Here is a 25,367-nt window from a genome sequence, read left to right on the forward strand (position 1 = left end):
TTGTGATCCTAAAGAACTCTGGCGACTGAAACAAAAATCGTGATTCTGAAGAACTCGAAGACTGAAAGCGTGAAGGAGCTCCAATGCGATAAAAGATGACAGCGATGGGTAGAAAATATGAACCAGTTTCGAAGCTTACCTGATCAATTGTGATGACGCGTCCCGATTTATACCTTTTGCATTTGCAGGTGCGTGGATCTGGAATAGAGTGCAAACGTTTCCTTTTGATCTGCTTTACTGCTTCGATGCACAAAGATTGCTGCAGTCAGACAAAAAGACGGCGGAAGAGAGCGGCTGAGGATTCCGATTGCAGGTTGAAGATTCACGCTTATGGTAATGGAGGGTGTAAGGATTTTACAGGTACACGGAAATAGCAGCGTATGGACCAGGCTGGTGATACTGAATTGCAAGTCTTTGATTGCAATCGATTTTTACTAGGGTTTTGCTGGAGGAGCTAGTTTTCACGTGAACGCCCACATGCATATTATTCATGCGATGAAATGATTTGCCAAGGAAAATTCAGCGAATGATTTGCAGCCTCGAATTTAGAGTGATAAAGGTGATTACGCTTGAAAGGAACAAACTGTATGCTGATAATCCAACCACCACACACCTTAAGTCCCAATTTTCTTCTTCTACTTTGTCCCGTACTATGCAGCAGCGAGGGTTTTCTGCGGATTCAGGGATTGTTCTGGCAGACAGGAATGTACAAAGTCGTTGTTGATAATGTGGAGAACCGTCAACAGCTTAAGCACTGGTGACAAAACTTTCTGTCTTTCTCGCTCATAAACCCCTGAAGAGAAACCCTGTACCTACGATTTCAAGAAAAACACAAAAACCCTAATTAAAACTGTGTATAAAGCAAAACTTGAACCCCCAAAACAGCTGATTAATTTACAGATTTTGGCCCCTTTTCAGCCAGATTTAGCCATAATAACAGAAATATTTTTCAAGATGTCAGAAACTTCAAATTTACTGTGGACAAGCTCGAGAAAATCTCTCATGCAAAACAGAAAAACAAGTTCTAAATGATTAACCCAGGGCAAAATCAACTGGGCTCTGCAAGGAAAAGCTTGTGGGAGTTGGCTGGTTCAGCCTAGAACTTCCCCAAACGCCCACCAATCTTCTTCAATAAGGGTTTTCTGCACAACTCAAAACAACCATCAGTAAAGAGGGCAAAAATGCTGCTAGATCTCAGAAAGTAATGGAGATACCTGCCATTACTTCAGAAACCCTAACAACACTCAAACCCTAGCAAGTGAACAAGATACCTGTGCTCACAATACTCTAAAAATAAGCTGTTATTAATGGCTGTAAAACAGAATATGCAGAAAATTAAACATCTCACAGCACTTCCAGAGAGTAACACCAGCAAGATTTGGACCCCAAAGTCTTCTTTTATTAACCAGAAATCAGATTACAAGAGAGCTTTTTCAGTACAAGACTCACAGATCCAATGATCTGAAATGAACCCTAGCACCCTATTTAAAGGAAATGATCCCAACGGCTAGTTCGAGTGATCCATGTCGAAACGATCTCGACCGTTGATGAGAATCAAGACATCTCTTAATCTCATCCGTCGATTTATTAAAAAATGATATTTTACATGCATTCACTCAAAATATTATTATTTTATTATTTTAGGTTTTTTGCTTTATTTTATAATTTTTTATTATTTTATTATTTTTATTTTTATTTTATTTTGTTATTATTATTATTATTTTTTATCTTTTATCTTTCAGTTATTTATTTATTTATTTTTTAATTTTTTTAATTTTTAATTCATTTTCTAAATGGATCATCGAACTTAGCCTTTGGAAAAAATTCCCTAGGACCTAGGACTTAGGACTCATGAGGGGATTTACAGCATTTTCCAACCCTCAAGACACTTTACATCATGACTTTTACAATTTACATCTTAAGGGGGAAAACCCCTTTATCATAGACCCTCAATAACCACCCAGTTCTGCGACACAACTATAATCTAGCAGTTTAACCACTGTTGATAATATCAGCGATATATCGACGATATTCGGAAATATCGCGATATTTTCGGCAAAACGATATATCGCTGAGAAAATATCGCGATATTTTCAAAATATCGGCAAATATCGGAAAATATCGGCAAAATATCGCGATATTTTGAAAATATCGGCAAAATATCGGCTATATTTAAAATTTTAAAAAAATATTCATTATGATTGCCGATATTTGCCGATATTTTGCCGATATTGCCGATAAGATATTTTCTGGACCCTCGCCGATATTTTGCCGATACCGATATTTTCAACACTGAGTTTAACACACTAGGATTCTCCTAAAATTCGAATGACAAAATCAATCCCGGCTTTGGGGTCAGGCTGAAGGAAAACTCTGCCGATCATGGATCGGTGAGACGAAAAACCTTCTGGGACGTAGATTATCATTAGAAAGTTAGGTCCACCCAGGCAATTTACATACATGACTCATATCTGCTAAGATTATTTACATTTCATATATGCAGACTGGGTTTACAACATAAATCGATCAAGTTGTTGATGACTGCGGGATGGCACGGACATGTTGATCAGGTGCTACCCCTTTCTGCCAAGAAAAGGGGGTGTACTGCATGGGTAGTTGACCAGTAGTGGTCAACATCTGGCTCTACTTGGGGACACGTTGCTGCTCTGTAGGAATGTGAGAATCCAGAATCTGCATCCATACAACACACAGATAAAAATAAGTAGCGTCCATTCCAAAATCATCATATACATTAAGCACAGGAAAGATAAAAGCTCTTCATTTATTGACTAACTAATAACATGAAAAGTAAATCTAATCCTAAAAACAGAAATGAAATGCTGAAAAGACAAGGAGTAGGGATAGAAATACAATACAGAAGATGCCCCATGGCATCAGATATCATCTCTGAAGAACAGCTTGAGCATTTGGCCGTTCGCTGGTAGATCAAGTGGTTCGCCATCCAATCTGCTCAAGTAGAATGAGTTTGGCCCAGCTATATCTCTAATGATGTATGGTCCCAGCCACAAACTGTCAAACTTCTTATGTTTTCCCGGTTTTTCATTCTTGCGATCCCAAAGTAAAACCATATCTCCAACCTGCAAAGATCTAGATCGAGAGCATTTATCAAAGCTTTTCTTAATATTAGATTGATTTTTACATATAGCGTCGAAAGCTGTCCTACGAGCTTCATCTAACTCGACAATCTGATCTATCCTATTCTGAACAACATCTTTATTAGTAGAAAAATTTTGGAGAAGCTGATAAGCTGGCAACTTCAGGTGCACAGGTAAAGTAACATCCAAGCCATAAACTAACTCAAAAGGAGATTTACCAGTAGCCTTCTTCTTAGTGATTCTATCTGCCCATAAAGCATATTTGATTTTGCTATCCCATGATTTCTTGTTATCTCCTACTATCTTCTTGATAATGGTTATGAGATTTTTGTTACTTGATTCAGCCAAAACATTACCTTGAGGATAGTAATTTGAGGAATGAGATAAGACAATGCCATACTTGAAACCAGTGTTGATAATATCGCCGATATTTCGGCGAAAATCGTAAATATCGCGAGATTTACATTCAAACGAAATTTCGGCTGGTATATATCGCGATATTTTCCGATTTTTAATTTATCGCGATATTAACGATATTTCGGCGATATTTTGTTAAATAGCGCGCGACGACGGTAAATATCGCCGGCGGGCTTTATAAATTGGGTTTAGGGTTGTTTCACGTCAATGCGATTTCGTTTTCCGGTTTTCGTGAGAGCTGCCTGCTGGAGACGGTGCGAAGGAGGCCCGAGCGTTTGCTGCGAAGGAGGGTTCCGGTTTACAGGTATGCCGGCAGCCGATTTTCGTTCTCATGTATTACAGCAAGAGCGATTTATCTGAATCCTCAAGAAAATCAATGATACGTATTACATATAAAACTTGGAATAGAAGTCTTCTTCCAGTATTTACCTGCAAACAATCTATGAATCTTCTAAGGCATACCCTAGCAGACTAGAGCTCGCTATATAGAGTGTAAAATTGCTCAGCAACTCCTTCACCAAGTTTGGTTTCAGATGATACTCATGGTACTCCTGTTTCGTCTTTAATAAAATTCGTCGTTTGGAATAGTTCCTTGGCTGTGGCTTTCTCTATATTTGGTAGCATACATTTAGGGATGTTTTATGATAGGATTGCAGCTGAAGTACATCCACTTGTCTACGTTTCCAAGCGTGTTGGTGAGGGTTTTGGTACTAAACATTTCTTTTGCAGATGATAGTTAGGTCCTGCAGATTGGATTTGTCAGCGTGTGTGCCATTCTTCCTCTTTTTGTGCTATCCGGATTTTATGGTACCTTGGACACCATGCCCAACTTCTTGTAAGGCGCTGTAGTTCTCCTTTAACCACCAAAAATTTTACTTCATCAGCCCTTCACTTGAACAGCAGACCAAGGTTCAAGCCACCATCATTGAGTCTGTTGTTCCATCTAAAACAACGCACCATCCACAAAAAGTCTTATATCAAGGGTGCAGCCTACCAGTTCTGAGCTCTCTTAGCAGCTAAATTGTTTGATGAAAGGTATCTAAGAATTTTCAGAAGTTTAAAGCATTGCTAACAACATTAGCATTCTGTTTTCAAAGTGGCAATTTCATATAGGAAAATTGATTTAATTCAGCATATATTGCCACAGAATAGACATGCAAAGCCAAACTCTGTTTTCCAGGCTGAAACATTGGAGGAATTAGCGATTTTGAGATTGCTTATTAACTGTTTAGTGAAATTCTTCTGTGAAAAATTTTCAAGATTGTGTGACAGCCTCAGCATTTTTTCTTGTATGCCAGCCATAAGAGTATAACTGTATGAATGAGAGTCTAAACTTTAAAGTTTGCTCTGCATATATGCTGAAAGCTGAAAAGCTGAAAAAATATACACAAACTAGTTACTAAACCTTAAAACCCCAAACTGAAACCTAAGCAAACTGCTAGTCCAGCCAAACCACAACCTACAAATGGACCATCTACCCATAAATCAGTCTCATTCCAACTCAAAACAAATCCTGTACCCCCTACATCCTATCTCCCAGTAACAAGTCCACCTCCTCTGCACCACATAACCCCTTCTAGGTAATTGGCAGATGTCTAGGCTATATTATTACCGAAATCCTACAACCCTGAATTCTCCTAATAAATAAAAAATTACATGTTATATTTACCAGGCCCATTGGACTTTAGAATTTCATTCATTACTGTTATGCAATTGCAAACAATATCAATCTCATATAAACAGCACCCAGAAGAACCATCCCCCTCCCCTCCCTTGTGCTTAAGAATTGCCTTATCTTAAAGGCAGGGATAGCTTCCAGGTGTTTGACTTTTGTCAATCCCCTTGCTTGTGACCTCAAACTAGTACTAAATTACTAATATCACCTCCAAATTCCAATCACCTTCCTTATAAGTTATAACCTCAATCTAAGTGCTAATATATGATGCTTCTAGGTGTTTATCTCCTTTGTCAATCAAAAGTTAAAAGTTTTAACTTAAAACTAGTACTAATATGATATATCAAATTCAAATTTCAGATGTCTATGTCCTTTGTCAATAGCCTGCTGCCTTACTATCATATCATGTTTCCAGGTGTTATCTCCTTAGTTAATCCCTTTGCTTTTGAGGGTCAACAAGTAACCATGACATTACTCTGCTGCAGGGTGCATGATGTTTATCCTTGCTTGTGATTGTTATTGCTCTTACACTTTTAATTTTTAAAAGCTAGGCTATTAAAAATTTAATTTTCTTTCAAGACCTTTGGATTTTTCTTGTAGAACTTTGTTAAAGTTTAGTCCATTTGTCTTTGAAGAATGAGGAAAATTCATAAATTCGTATTACTTATTAAGTTATTAAGTTACTAATTCCAGTCTTTTTTTTGGTGCTGTAGGTTTCCTTTTGAGTTAGCCCACTACAAAATACAAATATGCCAAAAAACTTGGACCCATTTTGGGAGTATGGGATCCCTGATGGTGGGACAAATCGTGCATATCTTTCATGCAAATTGTGTGGGGACAAGATGACAGGTGGGGTTACACGACTGAAATACCATCTTGCTAGACTCCCTGGACATGATGTTGGCATTTGTAGAGTTTCTAGTCCGGAGCTTATACGAAAAGCTCTTGAGGCAATTGAAGAAAAGGACAGAAAGAAGGAAGAGGCGGAAAGAAACAAAGCTGAACGTGCAGGTAGATCCTTTGGGATATCTTCTCATGATTTTGATGTTCAGGGTAGTGGCCCTACTGGCGCTAGTGGGAGGGGCTCCACAACTGGCACACCATCACATGCTAGTGTGAATGCGAGGTCATCATTTTTTGTTCCACGAACAGGAGCTGGAGCACAACCTGGCATAAAATCGCTTGTCAAAAAAAAGGAGAAGGAAGAAGCAGATAGAGTCATGGGGAGGTGTATTTATTGGAGCGACTTACCTCTCAGCATCACAAAAACCAATCCATTTTGGCAACCAATGTGTGATGCTATTGCTGTTGTGGGCCCAGGGTACAAAAGTGCCACATATGAGGAGTTGCGGGGGCCAATTCTTCAAGCAGAAAAAGAGGACATCAACTCTAGATTGGCGGAGTTGAAACAGACATGGGAAGTCACTGGATGCACAGTGATGTCTGATGGTTGGACAGATAGGAAGGGTAGGACCCTTCTAAATTTCTTGGTACATTGTCCTAAAGGTACCATGTTTATTAAATCGTTGGATGCATCAGAACATATCAAAGATGCAACAACGATATGTGAGTTGTTAGATGGGTTCATTCAGGAGATTGGTGTGCAGAATGTGGTGCAAGTCGTAACAGACAATGCAGCTAATTATGTGTCTGCCGGCAGAATGCTTATGGAGAGGCATCCCACATTGTTCTGGACTCCATGTGCAGCGCATTGTCTTGATTTGTTGCTTGAGGATATGGGGAAACTCTCCTTCATCAAGGAGGCAGTTCATATGGCTAGGAGCATCCCCAAGTTTATTTATAACCATGCTATTGTTCTTAGCCTTATGAGGAGGTTCACAGGAAACAAGGAGTTGCGGCGTCCTGCCATCACACGTTTTGCCACAACCTTTATTACTCTTCAGTCTTTGCTTCGATGTCAGTACGAGTTGAAGCAAATGTTTGTGTCTAATGATTGGCGTGGTTGTAGATACAGCAGGAGACCTGATGGGAAAGCCATTGAAAAAATGGTGTACTCTGAGACATTTTGGCGTGGAGTAGAAGAAGCATGTGCAGTTAGCGAACCTATAGTAAAGGTTCTTAGATTGGTGGATGGAGAGAAGCCTGCAATGCCTTATTTGTATGAGGCCATGGATAGGGCCAAGGAGGCCATTCGTTCCTATTATGCAGACAAGGGTTCTGCTGGCCTTAATAGGCAGATGATGTTATGGGATGTGATCGATAGTCGGTGGACAGGGATGCTTCATCGACCCATTCATGCAGCAGCACTCTTCCTCAACCCTGCATTTGCATACAAATGCAATTTTCGTTTTGATGGCGAGGTGATTGAAGGGCTCCATTCCTGTATTGAGAGGATGGTACCTGATTCTGAGGTTCGTCTCAAAATCAGCCGCGAGATACATAATTATCAGGATTGTGTTGGCCTATTTGGCTTTGATGAGGCCATTAAGGAAAGGGCCCTCTTCATGCCACGTAAGTGACAAGTCATCACTCATTAGAAATTATAAATTTGAATTTAATTATGTTTTAACTTTTAAGTTTTTGAATTTTTTATTTCATTATTTTGTTGTAGATCTTTGGTGGCGAAGCTATGGTGCAAGGGTACCAAATTTGCAAAATTTGGCTATGCGAATCTTGAGTCAAACATGTAGCTCTTCAGGGTGTGAGCGCAATTGGAGTGTATTTGAGAAAATACACGCCAAAAAGCGCAACAGGTATAACTTTGAACTCAAGCCTTCAATTGAGCAATTACACTTATTGTAATTTTTAATTTTTAATTTATGACCTTCAAGTGTCAAGACTCAAGAGTCAAGAGTCAAGACTCATTACTTTTTTTGACACTCTTACAGGTTGGAGTTCGCACGCCTCAACGATTTGGTGTATGTGCATTACAACATCCGACTTCGAGTGAGGCAAATAGAATCACCAGTGGATCCAGATGCCATTTCCTTAGACAATATTGATGTATTGTCTCCGTGGAGGGTGGAGTCTCAGGAGCCCATATTGGAGGAGTCACCTTCATGGTTGGAGGAGCCAGTGGCAGATGATCCATTAGAGCAGGGGCAGCAAGAGGAGGACTCGGAGTCAGAGGAGCAGCAGCACTTAGAGGAGGAGCAGGAGGAGCTGGAGGAGGACACTGCGGGAGCATCAGCATCAACACCATCTGCTATAGATATAGGAGAGCATAGCTCCATGCCTATCACTCATTATTTGACATTAGGTGCAGAGGCAGTGTCAGGGCCTTCTACTACTAGGGGCAGGCCTGACAAACAGCCCATCATGTTTTCCCGTAAAAGGGGGAGAGGGCAGTAGATAGATAGCTGCTAGTTTTATTTGTTATGCTACATGTAACTCATGATGATGAGATACTTTTATTATTATATGTGATGTTATTTTGTATTGGTTCTCCACATTTGAGTCCTTGAATGGACAATTATCAGGGATTAGCACGATTTGGTATCGCCTTTGATATATCATTTCTATTTGACATCATATATATCAGTGTTTTCTTCATATTTATGTGCCAATGTGTTTATTTCATGTTGTTATTGCTTTATATGTTTAAAAATCTGAAAAAAATGAATATAGTATGCATTTTTTATGCTTGCTTTTGTTGTTTAAATTCTGAACATGAAGATGTTGCTTTAAAAATTAAAATAGTTTCTTGAGTGTTTGCTGCGCACTGTATAGTTATACTCATTTAATGCCAATTTTTTGTTTTTTTTGTGCCCTAGGTTTGAATTAGTTCACTACAAGTACAAATGTCAAATATGCCAAAAGCTTTGGACCCATTTTGGGAGTATGGGGAGGCTGTTGGTGGGGCAAATCAGGCACTTATATCATGCAACTTGTGTGGGACCAAGATGTCAGGAGGGATTACACGATTGAAATACCATCTGGCTAAACTCTCTGCATATGATGCAGATGTCATGCCTTGTATGGTTTCTAGTGCAGAGGTTATACAAAAAGCTCGTGAAGCAATTGCTGAACAAGACAGAAAGAAAGCTGCTAGGGAGAGGCCAATGGTCTCAGATAGATAGCTGCTAGTTTTATTTGTTTTGCAACTTTTGCTACATATAAGTTTATAACTCATGATGATGAAATACTTTTAAAGTTTTATATATGTGATGTTGTTTTGTTTGAGTCCTTGATTGGACAATTATCACTATCAGGGATCAGCAGGATGTGTGATGTTATTTTAATTTTTGTTTGAGTCCTTGATTGGACAATTATCAATTTATCACTATCAGGGATCAGCAGGATTTGGTATCGCCTTTGAAGTTTGATGTATCATTTCTATTTGATATCATATATATCAGTGTTTTCTTCATATTTATGTGCCAATGTGTTTAGTTCATGTTGTTATTGCTTTATATGTTTAGAAATCTGAAAAAAAATGAATATATTATGCATTTTTTATGCTTGCCGATATTTGCCGATATTTTGCCGATATTTTCGCCGATATTTCCGATAAGATATTTTCCAGACCCTCGCCGATATTTTCCCGATACCGATATTATCAACACTGCTTGAAACAAAAAGATGAAAACTCTAAGGAACTAAAAGCCTTGGCATTGTCGGTAGTGATCTTAGCAGGGACACCAAATCTAGTAATGATGTTATTTTCAATGAAATCCATAATAACCTTTTCAGTCGCATTCTTAGCAGGAATGGCTTCAACCCATTTAGTAAAATAATCCGTAGCAGTCAAAATACATGAATAGCCATTGCTAGAATTTTCATGGAACTTCCCTATGAAGTCCAGACCCCAATGCTGAAAAGGTGCCTCTACAATGACAGGTTGTAGAGGAAGGGCAGCAAGCTTCTGTTTCCCAGTGAATAGTTGACAGGCTTGACACGCTCTAACAAACTTGTGCACATCAGAAAAAATCGAAGGCCAATAATAGCCAGCTCTCAGGATTTTGTGGGCGGTAGTTCTAGCAGCATAATGACCACCACAAAATCCTGAATGAAACTCGGAGATTAGTCTTTTGGACTCAACATCGTCAACACACCTAAGCACTATGCCCTCAGGATTTCTCCATCCAAGGCCATCCTTCATAAGGCAATACTTAGTGGCTTTTAGTCTAAGAGCCCTTCTCTTATGAGCGACTAAATGGTTAGGACATGCAAGATTGGTTAAGTAATAAACTATGTCCTTATACCATTCATGCTCTGCTAATCTTTTCAATTCTGGCGAAGATAGATCGTTAAGGCAGAACAAACCAAGAGTCTTTTCATTACTTTCAGTTAACATTTGAGCTAAACCTTGGCCTTTGATCAGCTTGGTGGGTCTGATTTCCAAATCATACTCCTGTATCTTAGTAACCCACCTAGCACGAGTCCCTAAGCAATCGGTTTGAGTTAATATGTCCTTAACAGCAGAATGTGGGACGAAAGCAATGATCTTAGAATAACCCACATAAGTTTTAAAATGCTTAAGAGACTTGACCAGGGCATAAGCCTGCTTTTCCATGGTACTGTACTTCAATTCGGAGTTTTGAAGTGCTCTACTCATGAAAGCAATAGGCTGCTCATGACCATCTTTATTCTTTTGAAGCAGGACACCAGCAATGGTATCTTCAGAAGCGAAAGAAAAAATCATGAAGTCCTTGGAGTAATCAGGACTAACCAAGACAGGAGCTTTTGCAATAGCAGACTTGATTTCTTGGAAAGCCTTTTTGTCATCTTCTTGCCAGACAAATTTCGCATCTTTCTTCAGAAGACTTTGAATAGGCTTGGCTATTTCTGCGTAATTTGGGATGAATCTTCTAATAAAATTTATCTTTCCAAGGAAAGACTGAAGGGATTTAAGATTATGCGGGAGAGGAATCTTTTGAATTGCTTCAATTCTTTCGGGATCGATCTTGATTCCTTCCTTAGAAATGATATGACCAAGTAATTTCCCTTCTGTTACCCCAAAAACAGACTTAGCCGGATTCAAAGAAATTCCATATTCTCTACATCTATCGAAAACTTGCCTAAGATGATCTATATGACTGATACCATCTTTAGAGAAAACAGTAAGATCATCTTGGTCAATTTTGATAATTTTCCCGATTAACCCTTTGAAGGCATAATCCATAGCCCTTTGGAAAGTAGCCCTAGCATTTGTTAACCCAAATGGCATTCTGATGTATTCAAAAGTACCCCATGGTGTTGTGAATGGGGTCTTGTGTCGATCTTCCCTTTTAACCCATACCTGATTGTACCCAGAAAAACCATCTAGCAGTGACATCATTCCAGACCCAGTTACTCTTTGCAACAAAGTTTCCATGTTTGGCAAAGGGTAATTATCCTTTTTGCATGCTAGAATAAGGTTTCTAAAGTCGACACAAAGTCTTATTGTACCGTTCTTTTTCCTAACAATCACCAAATTCGAACACCATGTTGAATGCCTAGTTTGAGCGATGATCCCTGCTGAAAGCATCTTTGCAAGTTCTTTCTGGACCAAGGGGGCTAATTTAGGATTAATTTGCCTAAGTTTCTGCCGAAAGGGTTTAGCATTTTCGTCTTTTAAGGGAATAGTATGCTCCATAACATCTTCCCTATAGCCCTTTAATTCGTCATAAGAAAAAGCTAAAACATCTCGATATTCGTGAAGTAAATCAGTTAACTTTTTCCTTTCTTCCAGACTAGTACCTCTACCAATTTTAACCATTTTCGGGTTTTCAGAAGTACCAATGTTAATCTCGAGGTACTCGCCTGGGTCCATTTTGTTTTCTTCTCTCAGCTTCGTGGCATCATGCCGATCAAAATGTTGCTCTAAGGCAACCACATTTCTAGGAGTAGGATTTATGATATGTTCATGATCTAAAGATCCATCCTCAGAAACTATCCGGAAATCTTCAAACTCATCCAAGCTATTAAGGAAACGAATGACTTGTTTTTCATCATTAAAAACTTGCCAATGCTCTGAGTTGTCTGGCACAGATGGTTTGAATATTACTTCCATTTTAATCTTATCATTAATTAATTTATCAGACAACTGGATAGTAGTAGCAGCTACAACAAGTTCATCTGCCAGACTATTTTGCTCTCTCGGAATTGCTTCGAGGTCAAGGGCATCAAAATGCCCCATAGTATCCCACACAGCATTTCTGTAGTTTCTTAATCTTTGATTTCTGCATGTGAATTTATTCTTAAGATGCATGATAACTAAATCAGAATCTCCTTTAATGCTAAGCAATCTAACCCTCAAGGACTTGGCCAATTCAAGACCCAACAATATAGCCTCATATTCAGCAACATTGTTGGTTGCCTCAAATTCTAATCGATAGGAAAACTTGAAAATGTGACCAAGGGGAGATTTAAGCACTATTCCCGCACCTTTACCAACCCTAGATGATGCACCATCAAAGTACATATACCAAACTTTATCCTTGAGACCCTTAATCTTATCATTGGGAGGAATTATAAAATTAGACATGATGGCGTAGTTCCCAATGTCAGATTGCTCTTTAATTATTTCGTTATGAGGTCTCCTAGGATCTTCAACACGAAACTTTCTTTTGGGCTCTCTATTTAGTCTTACAAAACCATCACTACTAGGAGAAGGAATCATGGCATATGACCAATTCATTTGAATGCTTCCTCCTAGATCAGAGGCCCACTTTCTAGATAACAGCATACCCCAGGCATCAGGCACATCCACAACAACAATATCCATGACAACCATGATGTCTGGGTAGACCGAAAGATGAACTTGCAAATCTTTGATTAAACCATGTACTTCGATTTTCTTAGAATCCATGGCGCATATGTTATAATAGGGTCTAGAAACTCTTAAGTTAAGCTGTTCCATGACCCTTTTAGTCATTACACAAGCGGATGCACCAGAATCCAACATGCAATTATTCAATTTATACCCATTAACTAATAAGGTGATGAAAAAAGGCTGGTGATCTTTGTTATCAGAATCTAAGCTTTGCAGATATATGGGAGCATCATGATAGCCAACTTCTCGAGTCTTCTGTTGAGACGTATTGACTTGAGGACCTTGAATTGCTTTTAGTAACTTGTCTCTTTGGGAAGGGATTTTAGCAATCTCGGAGACAAGAACCCAGATTTTAGCATTGTTATACCAATTTCCCAAATCGACATCTATTCCAGAGTTTACACCAGGGTTAAAAGTTCGAAGGGGTATTTGATTCCCGCTTTGATCTTTATCCTTTCTCTGATAGGTCAAACCCTTATCTCTAGCAATTTCCAAGATTTGTTCAGGAGAGGGTTTTTCACCATATAACCTAGCCAAAATATCATCTTCGTTTTCAAGGTTATTTATACTAAAAGCTGATGAAAGATTCTCAACATCACGACTCCTTTCCTTGACCTCTATCCAATCATTCATAGGCAAAGGGAACTTGCTTCCTACTACGTTTATTTGATCACCTGTTCCAAACATTCCATTATCTAAAATTCTTCTAACGATGGGACAAGTGGCTTCTTCATGAAGAGCATCACAAACCCGACAATAAGGAGGAGCATTATCAACCAAATTACTTAGCGGATTAGGAGGTCTCTGCTCACTAGTTTGACCCTTTCTTTGCCAATTGTTATTTCTATTATTATTGTTTCGAGGTTGAAAATTTTGCGTTTGCGATCTTTCCATTTGAATCAACCTATTCTGCAAAGTGGTTATCTCCTTATTATGATTAATTTCCATAGTTTCAATTTTTTGAAGCAATTTTAGAACAAGCTCACTTTCAGGTTCTTGGGCTGCTTTTCCCTTAGGTTCTTTTAGTTTCGTAGCAGCCCTATCGAAACCTGGGATCTCAGATTTTTAAGATGCAGCCTTGTCCTTTTCAAGTTCTATAGCTAAGGATTGACAATCTCTATAATCATTAAGTTTAGCACGCCTTAATTCATAAGATGGCTCAGGACTAAAGGCATCAATGTAAAAATCTTGGAGAGTTTTGTCTGTAGGTTTATAGTCTTGAGGTAATTCTCTAACAATACCATTAAACCTTTTATTAAATTCTTCAACATCTTCATCCTCTCTCTTTTTTATTAGGCTAATAGATTTTACGAGGTGTCTTCCTTCTCTCTTATCTCCATATTTTTCTTTAAATGCATTAATGATCGATTCTAAGGAGTCAAATGAATTTTGGGGTTTTTCAGTAAACCATTCATGAGCATCACCCCCCAAAGTTAAAATGAAAAGAGTCATTCTAACATCTTCATGATCGAAATCAAGAGACCTTGCATATTTAGCCATCCATATATTAAAGTCTCTTAGATGCGAATTTGCACTAATAGCATTATCTCCCTGAAAGCTAGGTAATTTATCTATCCCGACTGATGGAATAGCATTGGGATACCTTGGAATGTTAGAAAAATTGCAAGGGTTATACATATTCATGATGTTGTGCCTAACTTGAGCCTTAAAGAGCAAATGAATATCGGAGAGGGTTTCTTGTCCAAGATTTCCAAGAAGTGTACGAGAAGCGAGTTTGTGTAATCGCACCCTGAGGACCTTTTCAGGATCAGGAGTAGGGTTGCACAGACTGCTTGGATGCCTTCTAGTGTACACTCTTGCATATAATATAGGAAGTGGAGTCGCCACCTGAACAAGAAGTTAAACACAAAAAAGCTTGAAATGAAATAACCAAGGACAGAAAAACTCTATCCCCGGCAACGACACCAAAAAATGTTGTCGCGCAGATTGACACGACAATGCTCAGACCGGGGGCTGTCACTCTGATCCCCGATCCCTCCGTTTAAGCCTGTCTCCCACGGCTAAGGGGGGTATACCCTATGAAATGATGGAGACCAACAGCCGACCAGTTGGTTGGGAGACACGATATGAAAAGCACTAAAAGGACTTGGGAGTTAAAAGACCAGTGCCTTGTGGAGTAAATGTTTAATTGCTTAATTATCAGATGCTGCAACAATATAAACCATGCAGAGCAAGCATTTATCATAAAAATGCAAGATATCAGTTAAAATGACGACGCTCTTGTAATGACAAAAGCTCAATAACGATATTTTAGCAATTAAAATTCCGAAAGATAAAGAATTTTAACAACCACACAAATCATGAATCATTAACTAGATATCATATGCAGCTAATCTTTAAGATGATCAGACTTGCCTAAAACTATAAGAATCAATAACTTTGAATCTCAGCGTGATATTTCCCGAGAACAACTAAAAATAAAAATTAAACTACAATCTCAGATTTTTATTTTTTATTTTTTTAAACAAAAATTTAAAATTAAATTCTAAACAGAACTTAAAAAAAAAATAAAAAAATCTATTCTAATCTTAAACCCTAAAAAATCAAATGAAACTAGAATTTAAAATAACAAAGCTAAAATAATTTCTAAAACTAAAATCTATTACTAACCTAAGCTTGACCTTTATTATTTTTTATGAATTTTATATCAAATTAAAGACCAAAAGGAAATTCTTTTAAAGTACAACTAAAATCAAACGAAAAAAAAAAAAAAACGAAACTGGACTAAACCCTAACTAAAAACCTACGTGACCACACTAAACTCAATGAGACAATCGTAATCTTGAAGAACTCTGGCGACTGAAACAAAAATCGTGATTCTGAAGAACTCGAAGACTAAAAGCGTGAAGGAGCTCCAATGCAATAAAAGATGACAGCGATGGATAGAAAATATGAACCAGTTTCGAAGCTTACCTAACGCGTCCCGATTTATACCTTTTTCATTTGCAGGTGCGTGGATCTAGAATATAGTGCAAACGTTTCCTTTTGATTTGCTTTACTGCTTCGATGCACAAAGATTGCTGCAGTCAGACAAAAAGACGGCGGAAGAGAGCGGCTGAGGATTCCGATTGAAGGTTGAAGATTCACGCTTATGGTAATGGAGGGTGTAAGGATTTTACAGGTACACGGAAATAGCAGCGTATGGACCAGGCTGGTGATACTGAATTGCAAGTCTTTGATTGCAATCGATTTTTACCAGGGTTTTGCTGGAGGAGCTAGTTTTCACGTGAACGCCCACATGCATATTATTCATGCGATGAAATGATTTGCCAAGGAAAATTCAGCGAATGATTTGCAGCCTCGAATTTAGAGTGATAAAGGTGATTACGCTTGAAAGGAACAAACTGTATGCTGACAATCCAACCACCACACACCTTAAGTCCCAATTTTCTTCTTCTACTTTGTCCCGTACTATGCAGCAGCGAGGGTTTTCTGCGGATTCAGGGATTGTACTGGCAGACAGGAATGTACAAAGTCGCTGTTGATAATGTGGAGAACCATCAACAACTTAAGCACTGGTGAAAAAACTTTCTGTCTTTCTCGCTCATAAACCCCTGAAGAGAAACCCTGTGCCTACGATTTCAAGAAAAACACAAAAACCCTAATTAAAACTGTGTATAAAGCAAAACTTGAAACCCCAAAACAGCTGATTAATTTACAGATTTTGGCCCCTTTTTAGCCAGATTTAGCCATAATAACAGAAATATTTTTCAAGATGTCAAAAACTTCAAATTTACTGTGGACAAGCTCGAGAAAATCTCTCATGCAAAACAGAAAAACAAGTTCTAAATGATTAACCCAGGGCAAAATCAACTAGGCTCTGCAAGGAAAAGCTTGTGGGAGTTGGCTGGTTCAGCCTAGAACTTCCCCAAACGCCCACCAATCTTCTTCAATAAGGGTTTTCTGCACAGCTCAAAACAACCATCAGTAAAGAGGGCAAAAATGCTGCTAGATCTTAGAAAGTAATGGAGATACCTGCCATTACTTCAGAAACCCTAACAACACTCAAACCCTAGCAAGTGAACAAGATACTTGTGCTCACAATACTCTAAAAATAAGCTGTTATTAATGGCTGTAAAACAGAATATGCAGAAAATTAAACATCTCACAGCACTTCCAGAGAGTAACACCAGCAAGATTTGGACCCCAAAGTCTTCTTTTATAACCAGAAATCAGATTACAAGAGAGCTTTTTCAGTACAAGACTCACAGATCCAATGATCTGAAATGACCCCTAGCACCCTATTTAAAGGAAATGGTCCCAACGGCTAGTTCGAGTGATCCATGTCGAAACGATCTCAACCGTTGATGAGAATCAAGACATCTCTTAATCTCATCCGTCGATTTATTAAAAAATGATATTTTACATGCATTCACTCAAAATATTATTATTTTATTATTTTAGGGTTTTTGCTTTATTTTATAATTTTTTATTATTTATTATTTTTTATTATTTTTATTTTTATTTTATTTTGTTATTATTATTATTTTATTTTTTTATCTTTTATCTTTCAGTTATTTATTTATTTATTTTTTAATTTTTTTAATTTTTAATTCATTTTCTAAATGGATCCTCGAACTTAGCCTTTGGAAAAAATTCCTTAGGACCTAGGACTTAGGACTCATGAGGGGATTTACAACATTTTCCAACCCTCAAGACACTTTACATCATGACTTTTACAATTTACATCTTAAGGGGGAAAACCCCTTTATCATAGACCCTCAATAACCACCCAGTTCTGCGACACAACTATAATCTAGCAGTTTAACACACTAGGATTCTCCTAAAATTCGAATGACAAAATCAATCCCGGCTTTGGGGTCAGGCTGAAGGAAAACTCTGCCGATCATGGATCGGTGAGATGAAAAACCTTCCGGGACATAGATTAGCATTAGAAAGTTAGGTCCACCAGGCAATTTACATACACGACTCATATCTGCTAAGATTATTTACATTTCATATATGCAGACTGGGTTTACAACATAAATCGATCAAGCTGTTGATGACTGCGGGATGGCACGGACGTGTTGATCAGGTGCTACCCCTTTCTGCCAAGAAAAGGGGGTGTACTGCATGGGTAGTTGACCAATAGTGGTCAACAGGGAGATTGAAGTTTTGGAGGGGCAAATGACATCCAAATTCAGAAATTCCACTTGGCTTGGAAAGTAGACAGGTAGGGCTTTCCAACAAGCTATCTTGGGCTCAATTTGGACTTCAGAAAGTGCCTCAAAATCAGCTCCAAAGTGGCGCAACACATAGAGAATCAGGCGCGACGCACAGAGGATTTTTGCCTATTTTTCACTGTACAGCTCAAAAATTCGCCCAGTTTTGACCAGTTTTGCTTTTTGATGTTACTCTTGACCTTTCATGATGTAATTTGATAACCATAATGTAATATTGGCACATGTTTACTTGTTCTAGAGGATTCATTCACTGAAAAGTGAAAATTAAATGAATGAATCAATTTCCTAGCATATAGGGGCAAGTTGTTTGATGGCCTAGATTTCAGTTCCTTGTTTAGAATTGGTTCAAATAGCTCCTAGAATGATGAGCTTGACCCCAAGAGGCATGGGAATGGTTTGAGCTAGTCTATATCATGTATTTTCTAAGTCATTTTCAGGGTTGGATACTTGGGATTGCTTGGCACTTCATTGTACATTTCATTTCTGCAATTTTGGCAAAGGAAAGACCAAGGTTTTGTAGCACTTGTTGGGATCCATGTGGCTCTATGTTTTGATGGTGTTTTTCTCTAAGTAATTGTAAGTTCATTGATGTTTATATGTATCATTTTCCCTTCTCTTTTCTTCTGATATTAAACAAATGAGTGATTGAGGTAGAATTCATTGGACTGTTGTGCTCTGCCTGTAATTTTGTTTAATCTTATATGTTTTCATCTGTTTGAGGAGGACTCTTGAGACCCTCTTGCCCTCCTTAGCTCCTCACCGGTCTAAATCCATCCATTCATCCAATCTAAAGCATCAAAATGATTTCCTTCCTTGCCCCAATCAGAACTCTGCAAAAACTAGGCCTCATCCCCAGACCCAAATTTGCCTTTCCCTTTTTTCAACAAAAAATCCCAGAAATCAAATCAAATCCTTGCACTTCATACGTAGCCTAAGATCAGTTGTTAAATCAGTCATCTCAAGCCCCATCGATTATCTTTCGCCGAGATTGACCCGAAGAGAGCCTTCTCATGTCCTCGTAGGGCTAGCTATGAGGCTGAGCATGGTTTGATGTGGACCTAGAACCTTGTTTTTTCAGCCTGAGGCAAATGTAGGCTCTAACAGAAGGATCATGTGTTCTTTCAGAAGTGAGTTCAGATTGTATTGAATTTTGTAAATGTCTGTCAATTGAAACACTGACAGCTTCAAATTGTAATTGTTCAATAAATGCTGGGTCTGGAACCAAGCGGGCTAATTCAGTCTCAGAGAATGTTACAAACAAAGAAGTCTCAAATTGCTCATCAAAGGGTTCGTCCTCAAGATAGATCCAAATCATAGGGCAGGATCTTGATCTGTAAATAGGCCGAGAACTAGCAGTACTTTCTTGACTTTCCTGTCTCCTAAGAATTCTGGGAATCAGATTAGGGTTCTCAAACACAGGTGGTGGATTTGGGTCAGGATTTGACCTAGTATAACGAGTCCTTTCTGAAGCCAGATTTCTTGGTTATGATTTTCTGAATTAATATCAACAACTTCTGTGTTTTCTTTAAGATGTTTCAGATTTGGATTAAAAACCTTCCTAAAGATTTATTTGACTGAGGAACTGGTTTATGTTCAGTTCATAAACTAGACCGGAGATAGACTGAAGCAACATTCATCTACTTATGATCTTGCAAAGCAAGAGCAGTTTGAAGGCTACCTGGCTAACTTCAGGCTCCGTCTGTAGTTTAGAAAGTGAACAACAATAACAACAAATTTTCGTTCCCTAGTGGAGTCGCCACTATGTTATCACTCAGATTTTCCCAGAAGTTGTGAGAAGGGGAAAGGGGTCCGAGGTAACCACAAACCCATTTTTCAGATACAGAATCTAGCCAATCTGTATCCAGAGAGGGCTCTCTCTTTAAGTTTTAACATTGTTTTATAAGGTTTTAGGCTAGTTATTAGAGCTTGGGGTTTTGTTTGAATTTGTTGGTGAAGTTCAATAGCAAAGGGGTAGAACTGAATAGTTTAGTCCATTGGGCTAATGGAGTCAGGGAACATGGCTCAACTGGATTAGGTTTCTCAATAAAGGATGGCTTCACAGGGCAGGATAGCTGAACAGGGAGCAAATAAAGACTTAAAAAGATGGGATGGACTTAAACGGTTAAAGGGAAATCAAGAATCTTTCAACATGCTTTAAGAAAGTAGAACATGACTAACCATTAATAAAGAGCAATCAAGAATTCTTTACTAAATGATTTAAAATGAGTAAAATGGGAAACAGGAGCAATTAAGAATTCACTGTTCATGCTAGTTTAGAAGAAAACATTGAGAACAAAAACGATTGAAGACACATTGCACTTAAGCACTTTTTGAATTATTCTTTTTCGTTTTAATATTCAGATACGGAACATAATGAATATAATAAACCAGAAAACATTAACACATGAGATATAAGATACTTATTTGTTTGATGTCCAACACATGAATCCTGTGAAAAGTCCTTTACATCAATCCTTCATCCAGCCAGCCATGAAAAATTTGTCCAACAACACTTTTTATTCCAAAATAATAAGTTTTACAGCAATGTCAAAGAATCCACCCCCAATACTCCGAATGAGGGTGTATTTATACAAAAACTTTACAACAAAATATTTCATAACAAAGTGAGATATAAACTGGGATGACTAATCATATCTTTCAAGAAAATAGGGCCAGAAGACCTCGTAGATGACAGATAAGGCAACCGAATGGCTTGCTGTCCCTATTCTTGAGAATGTGCCAGAGTTAGGCCCTATGATTTGGCCTCTTGCTGTCCTTGATGTAATTCTGTGCTGGCTGCTCTGTTTTGATCTTCCTACTGATACACTTTACCTGCATCTGATGCTCTTTACCTGTTGATCTCCTTTCATCTCTTTACCGTTATTGACTGTAGTAAAAATGAAAATTTACCTTTTACCATAAATAAATTACAAAATTTCAAGCATTTCTTCCCACCATTTTGGCTGTGGTATTCTAGTTTTTAAAAGCTTTCTAAGGGTTTCATCTGTGTCTGTATACCTGAAGAATGTGGGCTGAAGTGGGAACAAGTGTTTCAGCTCATGCTCGACATAGAATAAGTTCTCTAGGCTGTCATAAAGAACTCGGTCTGTAGGGAGCGCTTTTATTCCTGATGCACTTGTCGATGAACTTGCTTGATTGCTTTCATATTTATTCAATTTATCTACATTATCTCTATGATTCATTAATCTGTCATTAATCACCTAAAGGACTTGGTAGCCCTTTATTCTGCAAAATAGCAAACTTCTCCATGAAAGCATTAATCTCTGCCTGCATGTCGTGACATCTTCTTTCTAAATTCTCCATCAAAGTTTTCTTGGTTAATATCCTTTTGATTTCCAAAATGGTTTTTTTTCTATCTGTGATGCCCAATTCTTCCAGCTGTTCCTTATTTTTGTTATTCAAAAAATGTATGAGCCTGTTGGCTTCATCAGGCATTTGTCCTAATTGTGCTTTTGTCTTTTGAATTTCTTCCTATGCTGTCTTCACTAGATCAATTTGCTAAAAAATTACTTGGATGGATGGCCAAGCATCATTTATTGATTGAGTGATGTTGACCCAAAGGATTTTCTTGATTTCTGCCAGAGGCTTGTCAAAAGTGAGATCTTTTTCTAATGTTTTCACTTTATTTTCTAATGCTTTAATCTCTCTTGTTTTTTCTACAACGTTTATCTTTGAGAGATCATAGTTTCTTTCCATCTTAGCAAACTGTTCTTTTACCTGTTTCAGCTCTGAAACTTGTAGTTTCATGTCCTCCATTGACTTTATTAGTTCCTCTGTGCTCAAATTGGCACTGCTGCCCTGTGCTAGTCCTGCTATTGTTGTACCTGTGACCACCTTTGCTGTGGCTGCTAGGATGTTTGGAGCTAGTGCTGTCCCGAGTGTAGAAGGGACTGCCGTTGAGACCACTGTTGATAATATCGGCGATATATCGGCGATATTCGAAAATATCGCGATATTTTCGGCAAAACGATATATCGCCGAGAAAATATCGCGATATTTTCTGTTTTGATAATATCGCGATATTTTCAAAATATCGGCAAATATCGGAAAATATCGGCAAAATATCGCGATATTTTGAAAATATCGGCAAAATATCGGCTATATTTAAAAATTTGGAAAAAATATTTTTTATGCTTGCCGATATTTGCCGATATTTTCGCCGATATTGCCGATAAGATATTTTCTGGACCCTCGCCGATATTTTCCCGATACCGATATTATCAACACTGGTTGAGACTATTGGTATCACATCGGGAGGCTGAGAGGTCGACTCTCCCTACTTGTCCTTCAATGCTTTTTCTAATACTTGCTCTGTCTCATTTAATCGTTCATTAAGTTTTAAAAGCAAATCCATCATTTCTTCTTCCGATTTCTGCCTTACAATCTCTGTAGTCTGTGGATGCCTTGAAGGGGGCAGCTTTAGCTGCTTCCTCAAAGCAGCAATATCTTCATCTTTCTTTTTGATTAATGCTTCTATACCCTTCACATCTTTGGGATCATGTCCCAATCCAATGATGATTTCTTCTAATGACTTTATTCTGTTATCTTTAGCCTGAGAGGAGGCTTTCTCCAAATGCAGCTGGGTAGTTGTATTATCCAAAGAATTTTGTAGCCTATGGGCCATCATTGCCTTACCAGTCAAGGTTGAATAAATCATTTCTCCAGTTTGTTTATGCAATTCAATCTGGTCCATAGGATGAATATCCTTTTCCATGACCTCCAAGTTTGTTATGAGATAATCTGATGCTGATTGAGGTTGTTGTACCTTTGGCTTGAAGTAGCTCATTATCATCTTGCCCTCTTTAATGTCATAGGCTGACATTAATCTCTGTTGATTTGTGGGGGCCATCTTCAAATATTGATTGTAAATTTGAAGCCTCAATGGATCATTCTTGGCCTTTATTTCTGTGAATGTTTTCTTGATATCTGAGGCATCTTTTCCTGGTGGCCTGAGAGATGATACCTCTGCACTTTGTTGTCTTTCTAGCTCTTGTCTCTGTGAGCTAGTGGATGTTCCTCCCAATGGGAAAGTTTGCTGGCTAACTACCCTTTCTTCTCTCTGACTATCTGTAGTCTCATCAGCAAATTCCTCCTCTGGAAGGGGGTTTAACCTTTGCCTTTTTGTACCAGGCTGCTCTGAAGGTCCACTGGCAGGGGTAGCTACTTCCCTATCTCTCTTTTTATTCCTTTCCTCATTCAGAGGAGTTTGCAAGTTGGGAGTTTCTTCTACATTGATTTGAGTTGGAGGAGTTGGCATTTGGACCTGTCCCTTAGAGGTTTCAGGCTGCTTAGACATTGTAGACTATTCTGTGATTTGAATGCTAGTTTCCAATTCTTTGCCTTTGGATGATCTTGTGGCTGGTGTACTGGTTTCCTGTGGAGGCTGCTGAGAGGTTCCAGCAATGGATGCACCAATTCCTGACCTTTGAGATAGCTCGAATGGTACCTGCCCAAAAGAATCCAGGTCAAGGGTTTTCTCAAGATCTCTCATAACATTTTCTAGATTGACCTGTTTACTAACAGCTTCTACTAGGGTCCCCTCCCTCCATTCATCCATATTTGCAAATTGTTCAATTTCTGGGACCTTATGATGTATGTATGGTGACAGCCTGTTCTTCATTCTTCTATCATAGATAAAGCTATTAGGGTCATATGGCCTCCACCCAAAACTCTTTTGTAACTTAAGATGATCTTCTATTTATTTTTTTTGCTTCTCTCAATGTTTCTCTATTGTTGCAGAAAAAAGGGCCTAGCTGGTTCTTGATTCTAAGCTGAGCTTTCTTCTTGGCATTACAAAAATGGACTAAATTTGTATGCAGCACTTGTCTGAAGTATTCTAATGCAAACAATCTCATTAGAACATACTTTGGGAGCCTAAAAGGGTAGAGCTCACACCCATAGATCTTGATTTCTGTATGGTTCTTGTACATGTACCAATCACCTATTCTGTACTGCTTAGAGAGTTGAGGATCTTCTTTATATCACCACTGATCCTAAGAGGGGAAACTCCTATCAATAAAGTGGTTGCTAGATGCACAAATAGATCAATGAACTCATTGTAGGTGTAAGGGGACTCAAGGGATTTATGAAAAATGGGACTCCATAAGATAATAGGCCTTGGATTTCCTTTGGTGTCAAGTTTCTTTACAAGGAAAGGAAAGTTATCTGACTGATAATATAACATAAGATGATAGATGAAAGTGGTGTACTTAAAGACTCCTTCATTGTCCAGTCTCAGGAATTGGTCATGAATTTTATTGGCAATATAGGAGGCATAGTCATATTTAACAACAGGGGGTTGTCCAGGAGTAAAGATTGACAATAACACTAGGGTTACCTCATCAACGCATTCACTAGTGTTAAATCCCATCACTAAAGATATCATATCCACTATAAGTCTTCCCATATCTGTGAAGAAGGTCTGTCCATAAGGGGGTGGGCCTTTGGGCTGATGTTTTTCTAACATGAAGGTCTAACAGAGGCGAATGAGTTCTGATTGTGGTAATTCAGTGGCTTTCTCAAGTAAATATCCCATAGAAAGTGGAGTGAGAGCTTGACCAGGGAAAATTGCAACATTTCATTAATGGATGCAGCTGTTATGGGGAATAAGACTGTTTGACTTGGAGACATAACAACTCTTAGGTTAGGATCATAATTGGCACAACATTGATGAATTATATCAGGGAAAACATGGACTAAGGGAAGAAAATACCTGGGAAGGTTGGATTCCCACAGTCCCAGGATTTCTGAGCCATTTAGGTAGTTGTCTCTGGCTTGGCAAAAGGCTTTCAGGAGATTTTGGCCAGTGGACAGGTCTTTTATTTGGAAGTCTTTATCTGCAAGAGGCAAATAGTCTTGGTCCTTATGAGGAGCATTAATTGGTGCGACATTCAGAACAACGGGGTTTTCTATTTTTGGTTCTTGTGGATTCAAAAATGGAATTTTGGGTTTTTTGTGAAAAATAGACAAAACAACAGGTTTTGGGAACCTATATAGTGAAAGAAAGTTTGGACTTGTACTGAATTTAGCTCTTTCTTGTGGAATTTTTAGTATAAAACCAAAACTTATAGGGTTTCAGTGGAAATTGGATAAATACCTGTAATGGGGAAGTGAACAGTACAATGGCGGGTTGGATAACCGGTCCTGGGCTGAGTTGCTGCAAGTTTCTTGACCAGGTGGCAGTTGGAAATCTTTAGCAGTTGATTGGGATGTTGCTT

At 38.4% G+C, this 25,367-nt stretch overlaps 2 protein-coding genes across 2 annotated transcripts in view; both read left to right on the forward strand.

Moving 5' to 3' along the window:
- The window catches only part of LOC149227612 (putative LRR receptor-like serine/threonine-protein kinase At1g56140), an 872,347-nt gene that overhangs the window by 653,858 nt on the left and 193,122 nt on the right, over positions 1–25,367 (forward strand). The gene's annotated exons all lie outside the window — the stretch shown is intronic.
- Positions 5,926–9,300, forward strand: LOC149227614 (uncharacterized). Its single transcript, XM_089377838.1, has 3 exons — positions 5,926–7,680; positions 7,781–7,922; positions 8,058–9,300. Exons 1-3 carry the CDS (start codon positions 5,958–5,960, stop codon positions 8,518–8,520), a joined length of 2,328 nt encoding a protein of 775 aa, XP_089233964.1. The 5' UTR covers positions 5,926–5,957; the 3' UTR covers positions 8,521–9,300.

Source organism: Pinus tabuliformis, chromosome J, assembly GCF_031772625.1.
Source record: "Pinus tabuliformis cultivar Carrire ecotype Pingquan chromosome J, CPIR1, whole genome shotgun sequence".
In the NCBI taxonomy this organism is placed as follows: domain Eukaryota; kingdom Viridiplantae; phylum Streptophyta; class Pinopsida; order Pinales; family Pinaceae; genus Pinus; species Pinus tabuliformis.